Genomic DNA, 20,313 nt, shown 5'->3' on the forward strand with positions numbered 1-20,313 from the left:
CACATGCAAACCACCCACACCAAGGGACACACACTGGACCTCTTATCACACAAAATGTCCACAGATCTTAACCTATCAATAACAGAGATCAAATGGTCAGAAGTACCTTGGACCAATCACTACAAACTGAACCTATCCCTAAATTGGCGAAAGAAGGGCTCAAATCGGACACCAGAACAAACAACCTACACTACAAGAAGGCAAATAGATCCACAAATATTCTGGCAACAGATATACGACAACGAATGGACAATACGAACTGACTCTATACACTATCTTAACCACTGGGAGACTAGATGCAGTAGTGTACTAAACGAAATAGCACCCATAAAGACAAGAATATCAAAAAGACAAAACTTGATACCATGGTTTAATGATGACTTAAAAAAACTCAAAACACAATCCAGAAAACTTGAATGAGCATGGAAAAAAACTAAAAACAAACATACACTCAATGCATGGAAACAAATACAGAGAAAATACAAATATGTAATTAGACAAACCAAAAGATCCTACTACAAGACTAAACTAGGACCGGATAACAAAGATCTTAAGAAACTATTCCAACTCGTAAATAAGTTACTAGACACCACCCCTGTCACCATTTCCAACATAGACATCCCATCTGCAGATAAACTGGCTACCTACTTCAAGGACAAAATAACAAAATTACGCAGCACTCTTCTTCATCACAACACTGACATCGAAAAATTCTTTGACGAACTAGACCCAATCCTGGGCGGATACCCAGCTGACCGTATCTGGTCTACATTCAATTTACTCACCATTGAATCAGTTACACAAGCAACTCACAGATTCGCCAACACCCACTGCAAACTGGACATATGTCCCAGTCATCTACTTAAATCCGCACCCAGCCGATTCATAGAAGACCTCACATCACACCTAAACTTCATGCTACAACAAGGTTTCTTCCCTGAGGACTATGGCAACATCCTACTTACCCCACTACCTAAAGATACTAAGAAAAAACAAGCGACCTCACTAACTACCGCCCAGTTGTGTCCATCCCTCTAGTAGTAAAATTGATGGAGAGCCTGGTGACCAAACAGCTTACGGAATACCTGGACAAACACTCAATACTACATGACTCACAATCAGGATTCCGCTCCCACTATAGTACTGAAACTGTCCCAGTCACTCTCCTGGCCAAATTCAAACAGGAAATAGCCATAGGTAAAAGCATACTTCTCCTTCAATTCGACATGTCGAGCGCATTCGACATAGTAAACCATAATATACTACTAAGACTCTTTGGCCACTTCGGGATTGTAGGAAACCTACTCAATTGGATCAAAGGCTTTTTAACCACCAGAACATACCAAGTAAAATCAAATTCAAACATATCATCACCATGGAAAGCAGACTGCGGAGTACCTCAAGGATCACCATTATCACCAATACTCTTCAACATGATGATGATGATCCCACTGGCAAAGTCCTCATCCAATCAAGGCCTTAATCCATTCATTTATGCAGACGATGTTACAATTTACATTCCCTTCAGACATGCCTTGTCTGAAATAACTAATGAAATCAATGAGGGCCTGAACATCATGGGCAAATTCATTCCAACTGAAACTGAACACTGAAAAAACACACTGCCTTACTACTACTACTACTACTATTTAGCATTTCTATAGTGCTACAAGACATATGCAGCGCTGCACAAACATAGAAGAAAGACAGTCCCTGCTCAAAGAGCTTACAATCTAATAGACAAAAAATAAAGTAAGCAAATCAAATCAATTAATGTGTGCAGGAAGGAGGAGAGGAGGGTAGGTGGAGGCGAGTGGTTACAAGTGGTTATCCTCTCATCCCAACATAACAATTACAAACCTGCAACAATAAACACCCCAGGACACGCACTCCCTATCTCAGACAGCCTAAAAATACTCAGAGTCACAATCGACCACAACCTCACTCTCGAGAGCCAAGTAAAAACCGTAATAAAGAAAATGTTCTACGCAATGTGGAAACTTAAACGAATAAAACCTTTCTTCCCGAGGGACACCTTCCGTAAACTAATACAATCAATGGTCCTAAGCCATGCAGATTACTGCAACGGAATCTACGCGGGATGTAAAGAACAACTCACAAAAAAACTCCAGACCGCCCAAAACACAGCAGCCAGACTGATATATGGTAAAACACGATTCGAAAGCGCTAAACCCCTTCGAGAAAAACTGCACTGGCTCCCAATCAAAGAAAAACCCACCTCTTCAAAAAAGCCTACCCCACCGATCCAACATAAATTCCTCACACCCAGCAACACAACATAATCAAAGATCGTACTGGACAACATACTATCCTCTCCCCTTGACCCTTAGAGGCAGATGCACTAAAGCTAAATGAGCCTTTAATGACCCTCCAACGAGGAAAATTTGATCCGTTGCATGCATCAAAGGGCTTTTACCGAGGAAGCCAGCAGCTAACGAAAACGGAATGGAGATGAGCAATTAGTGTGAAAACCCCATTGAAACGACATGCACTAACCTTTTACGATTGCCTTTACGCAGGAAAAAGGCAGGAAATCTAACGAGAGGTCTGGACCTCTCGTTAGGACAGCTCTGTGCCAGGAAAAATCATTAATTGAAAAAATAAACAAACTTTGAGCCAATCCCAGCGCATTAGCAGAGCTAAAAGCGCTGTGATTGGTCCAAAGGACGTCAGAAAACACATAAAAAAAATAAAATAAAAAAAGGATCGGGAGGGGGCAAGGGCGCTCATCAGGAGCGTCCTGTACGGACGGCCTTGCCCCCCCCCCCCGCTGCTCCCCACTTTCAGCCGCTCCCCCCCCCCCGAAAAAGCAAAATGCTAGCTGCCCCGATCCCCCTCCCTTCCCTTCCTGTTCCTGTGTTCTGCAGAGCTAACTCCGCCTCCCATCATTCTTTCGCCCCGTGCCCCGCCCCCGCTGCCCCCCCTGAGGTCGACTACGCCGATCCCCCCCTCCACCGAGACCCCCCTCCCTATTAACGACCCGAGCAGCGCCTCTCACCTCTTTCTGAAGCGCTGCACGGGCAGGAAGATCTATTGTGTTGCTTGTAGAGTCTCCATGACGTCTCTTCTTCCCTGGCCCAGGCCCCGCCTACTTCTGACGTCGGTTACTTACGTCAGAAGTAGGCGGGGCCTGGGCCATGGAAGAAGAGACGTCATGGAGACTCTACAAGCAACACAATAGATCTTCCTGCCCGTGCAGCGCTTCAGAAAGAGGTGAGAGGCGCTGCTCGGGTCGTTAATAGGGAGGGGGGTCTCGGTGGAGGGGGGGATCGGCGTAGTCGACCTCAGGGGGGGCAGCGGGGGCGGGGCACGGGGCGAAAGAATGACGGGAGGCGGAGTTAGCTCTGCAGAACACAGGAACAGGAAGGGAAGGGAGGGGGATCGGGGCAGCTAGCATTTTGCTTTTTCGGGGGGGGGGAGTGGCGGAAAGTGGGGAGCAGCGGGGGGGGGGGGGGGCAAGGCCGTCCGTACAGGACGCTCCTGATGAGCGCCCTTGCCCCCTCCCGATCTTTTGGTTTTGTATTTTTATATTGGTGCAGACCGGGTAGCCACGTGTATGTGTTGTGGCTTTTTTTTTTGTTTGTTTTTACGTTTGCAGCATGCGCAGAGCAGCCAGCAAAACGCTTGGCTGCTCTGCGCATGATTTAGGGGCCGATTACCGATGTGTATTGTGATTCTTTGATACATTGTACGTTTGAATACCGATCTGAGCATGTGTGACTTTTTTTTTTGGTGCATTCTTCGTTTTTTAAAAATCGTTAGGGACTTTAACGATTTGGATTTTTTTACGTTTGGTTGCTGCATCTGCCCCTTAATGTCTGACTCACTTCTACCTCATTTGACCACAACACAATCTTGTATTTGTTATCAACCGAAATGGCAAATGCCTTTACGGTACTTTGTAAGCCACATTGAGCCTGCAAATACGTGGGAAAATGTGGGATACAAATATAACAAATAAATACATAAATAAATAACAAATAAAATAAATAAGAAAGAGAGAAGAGAGCCAGGGCAGCAGTAGGTAAGACATGACACCACAAAATGTGTTATTTACATCTGTCAGGAACACTAGAGTCACAAAGAGACCAGAGGTCGGTTCGGAGAATTTACAGGGCAGCATTCCCAGAGAGGGAGTGTTCGCAGTTTCCTGATGGCAGGGTGGTTAGCAGGGCTGGGCAGGTTATTGAGAGTTCAGGAGCTTTGTACAGGGCTGGGGCAGGGGTACTAGAGGCCTTAGACCAGTGCAGTGCTTCTCAAGCTTTTATCCCATATGACGGCATGACAAGATGCAAAATCTCTGAGGGAGAGGAAGGGATAGGCAGATTGGATAGATCATATGGTCTTTTCTATGTTTCTGTTTTAACTACTGAAAAGTCATGTGACCCCAGATAATGATGAAAACCAAATAGCAGTTTGCCATCCCCTACCCTTCTTCACCTACTTCTCTCTCTCTCCCCCCTCCCCCCATGTTTCCAAAACTGGAAGGCAGTAGTAGCAGCAATGGTGGTGGTCACAAGGTTTGAATTAATGTACACTCACAGACCTCAGTACTCTGTATGAATTTTCCAGTCTAACAGGAAGCCTATGCAGGAGGAGCAGGGCCTGTGAATATTCCCTGGATCACGGACCGCGTGTTGACTGGCAGTTCTGGGCAAAGGTCACAATAAATTCTGGGGATAGAGGAGGCCTATTTTTCTGACTCCATCCACTGATAATGTGACCCAATTTGGGGCCCCAACCCACAGTTTGGGAACTTAACTTCTCCCCTTGCCCAGCTCAGCACTCCTCCTCCCTGGTACTGTGCTTCCTCCTTTTGCAGTGTGCCTCCATCACTGCATTCCCCTTCCTTCCTCTTGTTCTCCAGCATCCATCCTTTTGGCTGTTCCCACCCCTCTGTTCTCTTTCCCCGACTTCCATCTGCCTTCCTCCACTCAGTCTGCAGCATCTGTCCTTCTCCCCACCTCTCTTTTCTTCGTTCCTCCCTCAGGTTAACTGAGTGGTGAGAGCTTCTGCTGCTGTAGCTCCCCACCTTTCTGTTCTGGCACTGCACAAATGTTCAGTGGCAGACTGGCACTTCCTGCTGAACTCATAATGCATGAAATAAGCAGGTGGAAGTGCTGGCCCGTGATTTTAAATATACTTGTGGTGCCAGCACAGAAGAGGCAGGGTGATTGCCACTGGTGGACCCTCTATATCTTCAGCTGGTGGAGTATTGGGATGCCTGCTTGCCACACTGCTTGGCCCAGTAGCTCTGTGCAAGTTTCTGGATGGGATCACTGCCTGTTGCTTACTAGCTGCCTGTGCAGTGTTTGTGCTGGCAGCCTCCCAAATCTTGGCAGTCTAGGTAACCATCTAGTCCACCTAGTGGTAGAGCCAGAGATGCCAAGTTACCCAGTTTCAGGCTGGAGTTTTTGGGATAGTCCTCAATAGAAATCAAACAAAATAAAACATGGAAAAGAAAATAAGATGATACCTTTTTTATTGGACATAACTTAATACATTTCTTGATTAGCTTTCGAAGGTTGCCCTTCTTCATCAGATCGGAAATAAGCAAATGTGGTAGCAGATAGTATATATAAGAGAAACATCAAAGCATTAGTTTGACAGTCTGACAGAGTGGGAGGGTGGGGGTATGCATGGGGACATAAAAGCATTTCATTGATATTCTAATAGAATGGGTGTTGATAGGTGAGAGGAGGGTAATAAACAGATAAATAAACAGAGAAATACAGCTTTATGGTTTATAATGGGTTAGAAAACCCAGATCCTTATTAAGTCCTGTTTGTTGGGTGTCAAAATATTCAATCATTCGAAGGGCAACCTTCGAAAGCTGATCAAGAAATGTATTAAGTTATGTCCAATAAAAAAGGTATCATCTTATTTTCTTTTCCATGTTTTATTTTGTTTGATTTCTATTGATAACCTTTAAGAGTGGACTAACACGGCTACCACACCTCTCTACTTTGGAATAGTCCTGGATTTTTGACCACCCCATGCTACTCCATTATGGGATTTGCAGCATTAATTTCAGTGGGCAGGATCAAGCACTACAGAGATGTAGTGCCTGATCTTGCCCATTGAAATTATTGTTTATGAGACATCTAATATACTGTAAAATGAAGGGATGCTCATAGCGGGTTAGATCTAATAATTAGAATGGAAAAGAATGCTATTAATCATAAGAGGAGAGAGGAAAGAACCCCCACCCCCCATTACACTTCAAGTCAATCTGGCGCACTGATGCCTCTACTGCTGGACTCAAGAACTGTTCAAGTCCCAGAGGCCTGTTAAAAGAAGTAGGTTTTCAAAGCAGACCTAAACCTAAGATATGAAGGTTCGATACATAGGTCTAGTGGGGGAGAATTCCATAGAAATAGAACCACACAGAAATAAGCAGAGGAACACGTAAATTCAAATTGGGAAAAGAAGACCAGCGGGATGCATAGATGAACGCAAACAAAAGTTGGTTCATGGGGGGGGGGGGGGGGGGGGGGGTAATGAGAGATGAAGTTATGAGGGAGTATTCCTATAAAGATTTTGTGAGATAAAATGAGAATCTGAAAATGATGTGATACTTGATAGGAAGCCAATGCTGCTGAATAAAAAATGGAGTTAGCCTGTCAAATTTACATTTGTGATAGAAGATGCGAACAGCAGTATTCTGGATAGACTGCAAACGTTTCAAGAGGCTAGAATTATGGGCTGTGAAGGACCTGCACTCTGGTTTGTTCAGGAACGCCTCCTTCTCCCACAGACGTCCAGGGATTTCTCCAGGAAATCCCGCAGTGCTCCTCTTTCCTAGGCTTCTCTTAACCCCCCCCCCCCCCCCGACTCAAAATAATGACTCAGCAACTCAGTCAGGGCCATATATATTTATGTCAGTTTATGCAAAGCAATTTCCCAAAGGTTCAAAATCACAGCAGTTCGTGTAAAGCATTTCAAAGGGTTCAAAAATCCCCAATAGTTCATGTAAAGCAATTTCTACAGGGTTCAAAATCCCAGCAGTTCATGTAAAGCAGTTTCCACAGGGTTCAAAATCACCAGCCACCTCTCCCCATTGGACCCTCCAGGAAAAACAGCTTCTCAGCTCCCCTTTGGAGAAAACCGCCTTCTTCCTGTTTTCACCCAGCTCCCATACCAAGCTCCCAACTGCTGCTTTATCTCACCTTTTAGTTTAGCTAGAGCTGAGGTATACATCGGCTCCTCCTGTTCTCTTTCCTCTCCCTTTTCTGCCCTTTGCCAGTCCATGGGTTCCGCCCCACACCCCTCTCCCAGCTGCCCCTCCTTTCCTTGATTGGGCAGATTCAGGACCTCCTCCCCTAGCCTAGTTCTCTGTGTCAGGGTTTTCTAATTCCCCACCCTTGTCCTTCTCTCATCCTCGGGGGGCTGATGGGAATGGAAGTCCCTGCTGCGATGGTATGCCTCCTTCCGGGACTGCTGGGAAACGTAGTCCTGCATTCTAGGTTGCGTTCTTCTTGGGGACTGGTGGCAGTTGTAGTCTTTCTCCACTTCTCTGGGGAATAGGATCTGCTCCTTTCTCTAGCCCTGTCTTCCCTCCTACATATATAACATACATACATAGTAGATGACGGCAGAAAAAGACCTGCACGGTCCATCCAGTCTGCCCAACAAGACAACTCATGTGTGCTACTTTTTGTGTATACCCTACTTTGATTTGTACCTATGCTCTTCAGGCCTACCCCCCTCATATTCCTTACAGGGCTGCAAAAACCATACTGCAGTAATCAAGATGAGACAAAACAGTGGAATAAAGTATGGAAATTGCAGCTGGTGGATCAAAAAAACTTTATGATAGCCACCTTGCATAAGTTTGGAATAAATGGGAACTATTTGCAGTGGCTGATTTTTGTATATAGCAACCCTGTAGCTTGCCTAAATATTAATGGGATATACACTCTCTAAAGTGGGCCACTAGACAGGGTTGCCATCTGTCACCCTTGGACCCTCTGGCACAGATGGTATGAGAAAATGCAGATGTGCGGGGTATCAGTGTAGAAGGGCAGGAACATAAGATGCTATTGTACTTTTTACAGTTACTGAGCCAAGGAAATCACTAGCAGCTGCTTCGACTCTCATGACCACTTATAGTGAGGTCTCTGGGTTCAAACTTCACTAAGTCTGAGATCTTGAATCTTACTGTAGCTGGCAATCAACTTGCTGAACTTCAATTTCATTGTACGAATTAGTACATAAATCAACTGTTTGACCTGAATTATCCCCTCTTATTAAAGGCAGTACTTGTGGATTTGGATTGATGGGAAGGTTGTGGATATCATGGGTGGGGAGGACAAATGTAGTCAAAATGGTGGTGCTGCCCTATTTTTTAATATTTGCTTGCTTGCCTTTACCTATTCTGAAGACTTTCCTATTTTGTCTGCAGCGGAAAGCCTTTTCCCATATATAAGGAGACACAATCCCTCTTGAGTTCAGAGGGAGAGAATGGACATATGGGATAGCCTAACTTTTATGTTTACTATCAAGCATCCCAACTTGAGACACTATTTGAATGGGCGTCCTTTCAAACTAAATGCTGGGTGCAGTTAGAGCAGGCTTTATTGGGAACCACCCTTTTGAGGACATTAGCATGGTTGCCTCTTGGAGAACTTAAAGCTACTATAAGGACAGTTCCATACAGTGTAAAGTGCATCTTAACTCTGTGGTGCGAGGTGAGATTAAATTTTTTTCCTCAACAGCAGTATTTTTGTGACACGTACATTCACTATGCTTGGGGTTTTGCACCTGGAGAAGCTAATACCCCTTAGTTGTACTGCTCCTCTTTAATTCGCTTACCCCTTAGTTGTTTTGTCTGTCTACCTGTCTTATTTAGATTGTGAGCTCTTTGAGCAGGGATTGTCTTTTCGTGTATGGTGTACAGCGCTGTGTATGCCTTGTAGCGCTATTGAAATGATAAGTAGTAGTAGTAATACAACTTTTAGAAGGTGGGCGAGGAGAGGGTCATGAATATTAGGCCAATTAGTACTGGTGGGGACTTTAATTTCGTTTGATACTCTTAGAGATGAATATGGTCTAGACCCCATGAGTATTTCTGCTATTATCAGCTTAAAGCTTTATGGTCCAGAAGGTGTTGCCCCACTGGAAGAGAGAAAATCATACCTCGTTGAAGGTTTTGTGAATGGAGGTGGGAGTGGGGCTCTTCTCTTGGCTTTATAAGGCACTTCTTATTTGCTGCCCTCTGGTGTGGAAATGTGAGACAAAGTGGAAAGACCTTCCGGGTTACACTTTGCATAAAGTACAATGTGAATCTTCTAAAGGTTTCCATTACCACTAATCTGATGGAGCATGGTTCTAAGATTTTATTTCAATGGTACTACACTTCCGAATGCAACCAAGCGATATATGGGTCTGTTACTGGAATATGTTGGAGGGGGTGTAGGCATAGAGGTACTTCTCTCATATTTGGTGAGAATGCCCTAAAGCACAAGCCTACTGAAGTCTTGTATACAAAAAATATATTGCATGTTACATTGCCCTTAGATATGTATGCCCTTTTGTGAAATGACCCCTTGCTGAGACTGGAAGAGGAAGCCCAGAAGCTGGCGACTTTAGTGTCTCTGACAGCTCAAATGTGCTTGGCCCTCCCATTGACAAAAGGGGAGATGCCACCTAGGGAGCACCTGCTTTCTAAAATATTTATTTATTTATTTATAACATTTATACCCCGCATTTTCCCACCCATTGGCAGGCTCAATGTGGCTAACATCAGTCCTTATAGGCAATAGGCAATCGCCAATCCGGAAAACAGACAAAGTATGGTAAGGTGAATAGGAAGGATAGTAATTACAAGGGACGAGGGAAAAGAGGGAAGAGTCCATGAGGTCCATAAATTAGTCATGTTATAGGAATTATAGATTTAGGATGGGTCCATTAGGTTAAGCCTTTCTAAATAAGAGATTTTCTGAAGCACAGATGATCATGAATGGTCTTCACAGATTTAGGTAATGCATTCCATAGTTGAGTGTCAATAAAGGAAAAGGTGGAAGCGTAGGTGGATTTATATTTGAGACCATTACAGGTAGGATGATGTAGATTTAAAATACATCATATATATGTCCGATTAGTATTTAACTTGAAACTAGCCATTTTGGAAGCATTCCAAGACCAGAATGAGCACTTGGCCAGTTAAGTGCTGATATTCAGCAGTTAACCAGCCATAGTAACCATATAAACAGGACTACTTAAACGTCAGTCCTGTCTTTATGCGGTTCATCATAGTCAGTTAAGTGCTGAATATTGCACAACTACCTATGTTTTTCCAGCTCTGTAAACCGAGAAATTCAATGCCAGAGCCCAGACAAGGCCCAGCATCGAATTTCTGGGGATAACACCTGTGGTGGTCAGCAAAACGCTGATTGCCACCGGCTGAATATCTGGCCTAATTTTTTTAATTAAAAAAAGCTTATGGTTCTTGAAACGTTATTTTTAGATGGCCTTTCCCCAGCTATGGGGTGTGAGTGGTGACTGTGATCACATAGTGAAACACCACTGTATTCTTTTCTATAGATACTGTAATTTCTCTCCATTTTTCTTTTATTTGTATTATGTAAATTTCTCAGATAATATTGCTGATTGGCATGGTATATGAAATAACAAATTTGGAAACTCGAAACTGCCTGATTGTAACTTGCCTTGAGCTAAGAAAAGTTGTGAACTAAACCCAAAGTAATAATAATACTGATTTCAGAACAATAAAAGAATGGCCTAATGCTTAGAGTAATAAGTTGGGAAGCCAGGGTTCAAATCCCATTTCACCCATGATGTTGCTTGTGACTGTGGGTGAGATTTTTCGCCTTCCATTGCCGCTGGTACAAACTTAGGACCAGTTCATTCGTATGAAGTACATAGTCAGCAAATAGGCATTGTTGAGAATAATGGGGCATTTGTCAACTGGTTAACATTCATTAGTAAATGAGGGCCTTAGATTATGAGCATCTGGGGCAGAGAGATACCTGCTCCCGCTCCATCTGAATATGTAACTCATACAGAATACAGATTTGGAAAGGCTAATAATCAGATCCACCTCCCTCAGTGGTGGCAAGATACCAGACATAAGAATTGCCCTACTGGGTCAGACCAAATCTCCATCAAGTCCAGTATCATGTCCCCAACAATGGCCAATCCAGGTCACAAGTACCTGCTCTGGTATTCTGAGGGACATTGCTATTACTTTATAACAGTAGATGACAACTGGTGGCATTCACCCCATCGCTATCTGAAACTAGTGTCTGTCCCCACCTCTATATCCTTATGTCAGCCCACTGCTTCCCCATCATCACCCAGTTGCTGACCTCATTATTGAAGCTATGCCCCTCCTTGGAGCTGCCATCACATTTGCAGGTGCCATGCATTCTGTTCCCAACTCAGGAGTGAAAGTTGTAGTCTTGATGGTGTGTACATGGGCGCTGCGGTGTATTATATATGTAGATTATCCATGGTGATGCTGTTTTTTCTCTTCAGGGTTGACAGATGATGAGGATGTGAAGGCGATGTTGAAGGGTTCCAATCTCTGGAAGATTAAGTCAGTCAACTGGCAGAAGCAGCGTCTCTACCGACTGGAGCAGGATGCCATGACTATCTGGTTTGACAGCGAGTCCAAACGGGCCCGCTCCAAACAGACATGTAAGTAGCAGTGACCAGACTGGAATGCTTACCTGTCTGCCATCTTGTTTAACTCTGTCCTTTAATTACCAAACTGAGTATCCCACACTGTTATAAAACTAGGAATAAGAATATCCATATCCCATCCTCCATGAGTTTTGTGAAAGGGAGCCATCTGGTTCTTCACTGACATCTTTCCCATCGTGGAGTTGTGTTAGTCCACTTTAAAGGTTATTAAATGAAAACAGAAAATGGGAATAAAGTGATACCTTTTTGATTAGCTTTCGGCAGCCAGAACCCCCTTCCTCAGTCTTGCTATGTTGTCCATAAACGAAAAAATGCTCCAAAGATCAGAAAGTGGCATGAAATTGTCCATCACACTTAAGGCCAACCTCAGGCACAAGAATGATGGTAGAACTGGTTCTCTACCCCTATGGTAAACTAACCATTTACCTCTTTTCCTGGTTGATATATGCTGTCTACTCATGTGTCTGACCTTTGTTGTGTTGCTGTGGTTACTTCCTTTTGTTCTGCTATAAATTAGAAATTAATATTTTTATGTTTAGTCTACTGTTGTGTTGGACTATTGTAGTGCTTTCATGTTGACATGCTGCTTTATCTTGTACCTTTTTATGTTTGTTGTTATAGTTACCTTTATTATTGTGATATGTAATGGTCATTGTTTTTAGGTGCATTTTTTTAAATTATTTTATTTTCCAAAGAGCTTTGTTGAAAGTTGTCATAACTGTGGACAAGATAATCTAGATATCAATAACTATACAATACAATTCCCCTTTAGGTGTGTTTTCATGAAGCAATAGCACCTATTGAGGAGGCTCCATCCATCTGTCTGTACGAATAGGCACAAAGACAAACATACAACACACACACACACAAACACAAACATATAGGACTAAATTCTGCATATGGCACTATTCTGTAAATGGCGCTCAGAGTTGGGTGCTGTTCATAGATTAATGTTTGGCACTGGGATCCTGAAACCTGGTGTAAATTCTTGTGCCTAAATTAGGCGCAGATCTGCCCTTGCCCCTCCCATGGCCACACCCCTATTCAGAGCCGCGCATAAACTTTACATGTGGGTCCCGGCACCTAAAGATATGTACATAAATTTAAATTAATGCCAGTTAGCACCAAAATTGATTATTAGCACCCAATTATCAGAGCTAATTGGCTCTTTGGCAATTAAATTGCATGTGCAAATTGGGTCCGTGTCCAAATTTGCGTACACAAGTTTGAGCACCATATATAGAATTGGGGTGACGACACACGCACAAACATACAACACACACACGTGTACCCCCAGACACACTCACACAGACAGACAAAAAGGCACATACACACACACAAACACATACACACGTGCCTCATACAGCTCCTGTAACTCTAAAGAGACACACTTTTCACATCCAGTTCCCTAACATGCATGGATTTGCACAAGAAGGATGGAAAATAAGACATTTTGTTGCACTATAAGGGGTAGATTCTGAATATGGCGCCAGAAAAATCTGCGCAGAAAAAAAATATGCCTAGGCGTATTCTCTAAAGTACACCTAAATTATCTATATATATAAAAGGCATCGCCAACGTTCCAATGAAGCCTCAAACTGGATGATGAGGCGCTCGAGATATCCGGTTTGGCCTGCAGTCACTGTAGCTCCACCCTCGCATCAAAACGCGATGACGTCGCGGGCGGGGCGCCGAAGGCACAACACACGAGTTCCACAGTTTGGCCTGCAGTCACTGTAGCTCCACCCTCGCATCAAAACGCGATGACATCGAGGGCGGGGCGCCGAAGGCACAATGCACGAGTTCCACAGAGTGACAGCAGCGGGGACCGGGGAGAGCAATGCGAACTTCCATCATAAACTCACAACCAAGTGAGTGAGGGAGGGAGGGAGAGGGGGGGGGGGGCTGGAACTCGGAAGGGAGGGACGGAGGGGGGACCAGAACTCGGGAGGGAAGATGGTGGTGGTGGTGGGGGGGATTACCCTGCTAGTGCCCGTTTCATTTTTTTACGAAACGGGCATTTCTTACTAGTTTTATAGAATTGGCGTAAATTTTCATTCAATATATAGAATAATGTCGAAGACCTCTCCATGTAACCAAATTTGGTTGTGTGCATTTAGGCCATGTTTTACTTGGCATAAATCCCGACGCCTAAATTAGACGCAGAGCGGGTGTATTCTAGAATAATATGCATAGATTGTAGAAATGTCCGTGCCTCACCTATGGCCACGCCCCTTTTCAACTATACGACTTAGAATTTAGGTGCACCACGTTACAGAATATGCTTAGAGAGTTGTGCGTGTAAATCAATGCCAATTTGTGCTGATAATTGCTTGTTAACATCCAATTAACAGCACTGATTAGCTAGTTAACTAAGTTACAAGCGTTATAGAATACGCTCCAATTTCCATGCGGAAATCAAGGCGCAAGGTAGTAAGCGTGCATTTTTCAACTTGTGTTTAGTGTGATGTTCTGTGTGATTATTGTAGTGATTTCATGTTGGTATGCTGCTGTATATTGTATCTTTTTATTTATGCTTTTATAGGGTTTTCTACATTACTTTGTTGTGTATAATGAAGATAGCTAAGCAAGCAATTAAACTACATTAAACTAAACTAGAAAAAAATATCTTTAGTGAAACTCAAGTTTATACATAGCAAAGGGTTAAACCGATGTTCCCATCCCACGTGTAGTGAGATCAAAGATCTCAAATGAAGTCAGTACGGCAACAAAGCCAGTGTCAGAAAATCATTGATTGGTTCTGGGTAAAGAAATATAGGCCCGTATAGGAGGTGAGCTCTTTCAATGAAAAGGAAGCTGTAGAATGAGGAGTCATGGGATCAGAGTGAAAGAGGGATAGGAATAATCTTTCTTACACAAGGGATGGTAGATTCATGGAGCAGCCTCCCAGTAGAGGTTCTGAAAAGGAGAACAGTGCCAGAGTTCATGAAGGCATGGAACAAGCATAGGAGGATTTCTGAAGGAGGGGAGAGGATTGCAGAGCTGAGTGTGAGGAAAGGATGGGGAGACTCAATGGCCTTACAGTCTCTAACTGCCTTCGTGGTCTATGTTTCCATGAGACAATGGATGCCCAAGTATCTGCAGGAGTTGCCAAACAGGCAGACTAGGAAAGGAGCACCTCAGGAAATAAACATTAAGAATGTGGCAGAGCAGTCAGATAAACAAATAAGAACGGGGGAAGACCAATCTAATAGACACCTCAAGCGCACTTTGCTGTTAGCAGTTTCTCAGTGTTCTCACTGTGACATTTTAATGTGTGTTTTGATGCCAGAACTTTTTGATGGTGTGTATTGATTACCATTCTTTGGGCTATTGAACAACTTTCTTGAGGTCTCCATTAAACTGAATTATTTTGACTCCCGAAGCAGGCATCTTCAGCGCCGAAATGCAGGACTGAATCAAATCATATGTATATTTTAATAAATGTTTGTCCTTGTGGTGGAATTGGATTGGGGGAAGAAGTAGGCAGGAAGGTGTGCTCAGATCTCTTCCTACCAGTTGGACTTGGTTTACTTCTTTAAGGCTTCCCTTTCATGAAAGCAGTGATCAAGATCAGTGCACTGTTACTGAAGCTCTGATGAGTGAGAAATAGAGCTCAAAGAGTGTGAGAAAGCTTTCAAATGAGTATGACTTGGCATCTCTATGACGTCTGTCACCTAATATGTTTCTGTAATCTGCTGTCTGCAGAACATCCATAAGAACATGTGTTCCCATACTGGGACAGACAGAAGGTCCATCAAGCCCAGCATCATGTTTCCAACAGTGGCCAATCCAGGTTACAAGTACCTAACAAGATCCCAAAACAGTCAAATAGATTTTATGATGCTTATCCTAGAAATAAGCAGTGGATTTTCCCCAAGTCCATCTTAATAATGACTTATGGACTTAGGAATTTATCTAGACGTTTTTAAAACCCTGCTAAGCTAACTGCTTTTACCACATTCTCTGGCAACAAATTCCAGAGTTTAATTACACGTTGCGTGAAGAAATATTTTCTCTGATTTGTTTTAAATTTACTGCATAAGACAATAATATTGATATAATTGAAGATTCAGAAGTATGGGAGTCACAAGATCTGGAGGGTTGGGACGATTTATGCGTCTGGGAAGCATAGAATCGAAGAGGTTGGGGGAAGAGAGTTGGGGAAGGGAGGGGGCCTGATATAGCACTAATGGATACCGAAAGAGATCTCTTCAATAAAATGACTTGTGTTAAAGGCCTGTAACAGATGGATCGGTAAAAAGAGGGAGGAGGAAGGGGGGGGGGGGTGGGAAGTTAAAATTCTTGATGATTGTTCGTTGACTGATTATGCATGAAAAACAATTGTATCAATGAATATTCTTATATTGTATTGTTTGATATGTTATGTTTATTTCATCAATAAAAATGTTGGAAATAATAAATTTACTGCATAATAGCTTCATTGAGTGCCCCCTAGTCCTAGTATGTTTGGAAAGAGTAAACAAGCAATTCACATCCACCCATTCCATTACACTCATTATTTTATAGATCTCTATCATATCTCCCCTCAGCCATCTCTTCTCCAAGCTGAAGAGCCCTAGCCTCTTTAGCCTTTCCTCACAGGGAAGTCATCCTATCCCATTTACCATTTTTGTTGCACTTCTCTTTACCTTTTCTAATGCCACTTTTTTGAGATGCAGTGACCAAAATTGCGCACAGTATTCGAGGTGCGGTTGCACCAAGGAGCGATGCAAAGGCATTACAATATTCTCATTTTTCCTTTCAATTCCTTTGCTAATAATATCTAAAATTCTATTTGCTTTCTTAGCCACTGCTGCACACTGAGCAAAGGATTTCAATTTATCATCCACAATGGGACGCTGGGCAAACTTTTGTGAATGGGCCCACACCTCCCCCTCCCCTCAGGTGCACAGCTTACCTTGCTTCCCAGGAATTTAAAAAAACAGCGTAAAGGTGCGGAGCTGCAGTCAGTCCACGCCGCTGTTGGCTCTGCTAGTCTTGCATTCCCAAAACAGGAAGTGATGTCAAAGCTATTAGTGGTATGGGCTGATGACTGCTCCACACCTTCATGCCACATTTTAGCCCTGGAAAACAGCTGCCCAGGCAAAGAGAAATGAAGGGGAGGGAAGGATCAGAGTGGGTCCTGTGCTTAGGCCTGCTTTTACTTATGAACCCCCTGTCAAGTTGGGCCTGGGGCAGCTGCTCCCTTTGCCCATTGATAAAAGTGGTCCAAACTGTCTGGAAAATTCCCTACACGTGTCACATTAGAAAACAGTTACGAACACTGAATGAAAAGGAAGGTTCTTTGCTTGGAGGTACCAGTGATGACACAGAAAGAGAAGTGTGCTCTTCTGCTTTATGGAACCCTGTCTCCGACAGAGGGATGAAGTCATCTTACTCCTAGTTAGACCTGAACTGATAGCCCGAGATGACAGAATTTCAGGGCACTAGGCAGGTGTCCAGTCCTGGGTAGGATCAGGTGCACCTTGTCCTCAGCTAACAACAAAAGAAATACAGTTCTGTATCCAATGCACAAAGAGTATAATGAACAAACACATTTGTCATGTTCCCCCTCTCTACCCTAAGTAGTTGTTGTTTGAACACTAAATAATTGCTGAGAAGCTGAGTACATACACCTGCTAAGCTCTGTTCCTTTCTATTTCATGGCTACGTTTGGGCCTTATTTACTCACGTACTTTAAAATGCATTAATATCCATTAACATGCCTTAATGTAATCCAAATAGGCCTAATTACTAAGTGTATATCGTGTATGAAAATGCTTCAATGTGTGTTAATACACATTAGTAAGTGAGGTCCTCACCTTGTGTAGAGACAACATTAGACATGAGGGAATGGGGTAGCTTTTGTCAAATCTTCAGTTTTAAGTAACTTATTTTTATCATGAGGATCATAAGCTGAAGAATAAGGGGCCTCGAAGAAGGGTCACAAAAATCATGAATTCCTGTCTTTGCAATGGGCAATTTTCAACATCATTAAAAATGCAGTGTTACAGCCTCTGCTAAAGAACAACCTTGACCAGGACAACCTCGAAAGTTATAAGCCAGTATCTAACGTCCCATTTCTAGGGAAACTTATAGAACAGATAGTCTGCATTCAGCAACTAGAAGCTGGAATCAGACTTAGTTATGGGATGGAGAAATTCAGAGAAAGCAAGTCAGCGGATTCACCTCAGCGTTAATACTGCTGTATTTCTCAGCAGCTTTTGACACTGTGGGCCACAATATCATGCTTGCACGTCTGGCAGACACAGGAATCAGTGACACAGTACTCCCTTGGTTTAGATCTTATAAAGCAACATTCCATTGTGTTTGGCATCACCTCATCGCTACCATGGGGGTTGACCTGCAGGGTACCACAATGATTGATACTGAAAATACTTTGAAAACAAATGGAAATACTTTTAAAACAGATAGGAGGAAATATTTTTTCACTCAGCAAATAGTTATGCTCTGGAACTCATTACCAGAAGATTTAGTAACAGCGGTTAGTGTATCTGAGTTTAAAAAAGGTTTGGACAAGATCCTGGAGGAAAAGTCCATAGTCTGTTATTGAGATAGACATGGGGAAGCCACTGCTTGCTCCAGGATTAGTAGCATGGAATGTTGCTACTATTTGGGTTTCTGCCAGGTACTTGTGACCTGGATTGGCCACTGTTGGAAACAGGATACTGGAGTAGATGGACCATCGGTTTGACCCAGTATGGCTACTTTTATGTTCTTATGCCACCTATTCTGTTTAATATCTACCTTAAGCCACTACCTTTACATCTAAACAGTTGACATGCAGGTCCTCATACCTGTTGAACCAGACTTACCTACAGCCCTGAATAAACTGATTGCCTGTGTAGCAGCAATTTAAGAATGGGCTAAAACCAACAAACAGTAAAAGAGAGCTCCTGTGGGTCCCTAAAACAAGCAGGCATATACCTGACATCGAAATCCCTTTTAGGAGCTAAGAAATCTCCCTTACATCACAGGTCAGGAAACAGTTAAGACTCAATGCTTATGATCAGTGCGTTTTTTCTAGCGTAAATGGTGCTGGTAGTGAAATGCCAGGCCACCCTTCAGGGGTGGGGTGATCACTGATGGACCCACCCCACAATAGCCAGGCCCCGTGCAACCAGTCATAGAATCTATGACAAGGCAGATCTGGTGTGTAGAGCCTGAGCTCTTTCATTAAAACTTGGGGTACCATAGGTCAATTTTAGCAGACGATGAAAAAGGTGCCGGTACTCAGTACCCCCAAGTACCCCCTCAAAAAAGGCCCTGCTTATGATGATCCTCCAAATGCACTCAACCTTCAGAAGCTGCCTCTATCATCTGTGACAACTACGCTCTCTCTCTCCATACATCGAGAAGGCAAGTTTTGTCACAGTGTCGCACACCATAATTGCATAAGTACATAAGCATCATCATACTGGGATAGACCAAAGGTCCATCAAACCCAGTATCCTGTTTCTAACAGTGGCCAATCCAGGTCACAAGTACTTGGTGAGCCCCACAGTTTTATCCCAAGAATAAATAGTGGATTTTCTCATCTGCACCTAAGTAATAGTTTATGGACTTTTCTTTTAGGAATCTGTCCAAACCTTCTTTTTAAACCAATTTTTAAGACATCCTCTCACAATGAATTCCAAGAGCTTGATTACGTGTTGAATGAAGAAATATTACTGTAAAGCACTGTACACTGGTGCTGCTACAATAGCTTTGCACAAGTTCCAATTGATTCAGGATACCGCAACATGACTGACAGAAGGACGTAAGCGATGTGATCACATCACACTATTGTCAGATGTAATCTTTGTCTTTCATTTTGTTCTTGTGGTTCCGGATCAACGTCTTAGAAGCATCGGGATTGTATGTAGCCCAATAATACAACGAATAGGTGTGGCTTGGAAAAAGGTATTTTATATAGAAATAGGCTTCTTGCAAGTGTAAAGCACTTAGAACAGAGTTATTACAGAGCTGCTTTTTTTTTTTATTACATTTGTACCCTGCACTTTCCCACTCATGGCAGGCTCAATGCAGCTTATATGGGGCAATGGAGGGTTAAGTGACTTGCCCGGAGTCACAAGGAGCTGCCTGTGCCTGAAGTGGGAATTGAACTCAGTTCCCTAGGACCAAAGTCCACCACCCTAACCACTAGGCCACTCCTCCACTGTTGCCACTATTGGAGATTCTACATGGAATGTTGCTACTATTGGAGATTCTACATGGAATGTTGCTATTCCACTAGCAACATTCCATGTAGAAGTCGGCCCTTGCAGATCACCAATGTGGCTGCGCAGGCTTCTGCTTCTGGGAGGCTCAATGCGGCTTACATGGGGCAATGGAGGGTTAAGTGACTTGCCCAGACTCACAAGGAGCTGCCTATGCCTGAAGTGGGTATCAAACTCAGTTCCTCAGTTCCCCAGGACCAAAGTCCACCACCCTAACCACTAGGCCACTCCTCCACTGTGCTACTATTGGAGATTCTACATGGAATGATGCTATTCCACTAGCAACATTCCATGTAGAAGTCGGCCCTTGTAGATCACCAATGTGGCTGCGCAGGCTTCTGCTTCTGGGAGGCTCAATGCGGCTTACATGGGGCAATGGAGG

The 20,313-nt window shown here is 43.4% G+C and overlaps 1 protein-coding gene across 1 annotated transcript in view; it reads left to right on the forward strand.

Moving 5' to 3' along the window:
• Window positions 1-20,313, forward strand: part of PLCD3 (phospholipase C delta 3) — a 144,296-nt gene that overhangs the window by 48,496 nt on the left and 75,487 nt on the right. The window contains exon 2 of the mRNA XM_030221243.1: window positions 11,521-11,682. Within this exon, the coding sequence (XP_030077103.1) occupies window positions 11,521-11,682 (162 nt within the window). The remainder of the gene's footprint in view (window positions 1-11,520; window positions 11,683-20,313) is intronic.

This window comes from Microcaecilia unicolor, chromosome 12 (genome assembly GCF_901765095.1).
Source record: "Microcaecilia unicolor chromosome 12, aMicUni1.1, whole genome shotgun sequence".
NCBI classification, from domain to species: Eukaryota; Metazoa; Chordata; class Amphibia; order Gymnophiona; family Siphonopidae; genus Microcaecilia; species Microcaecilia unicolor.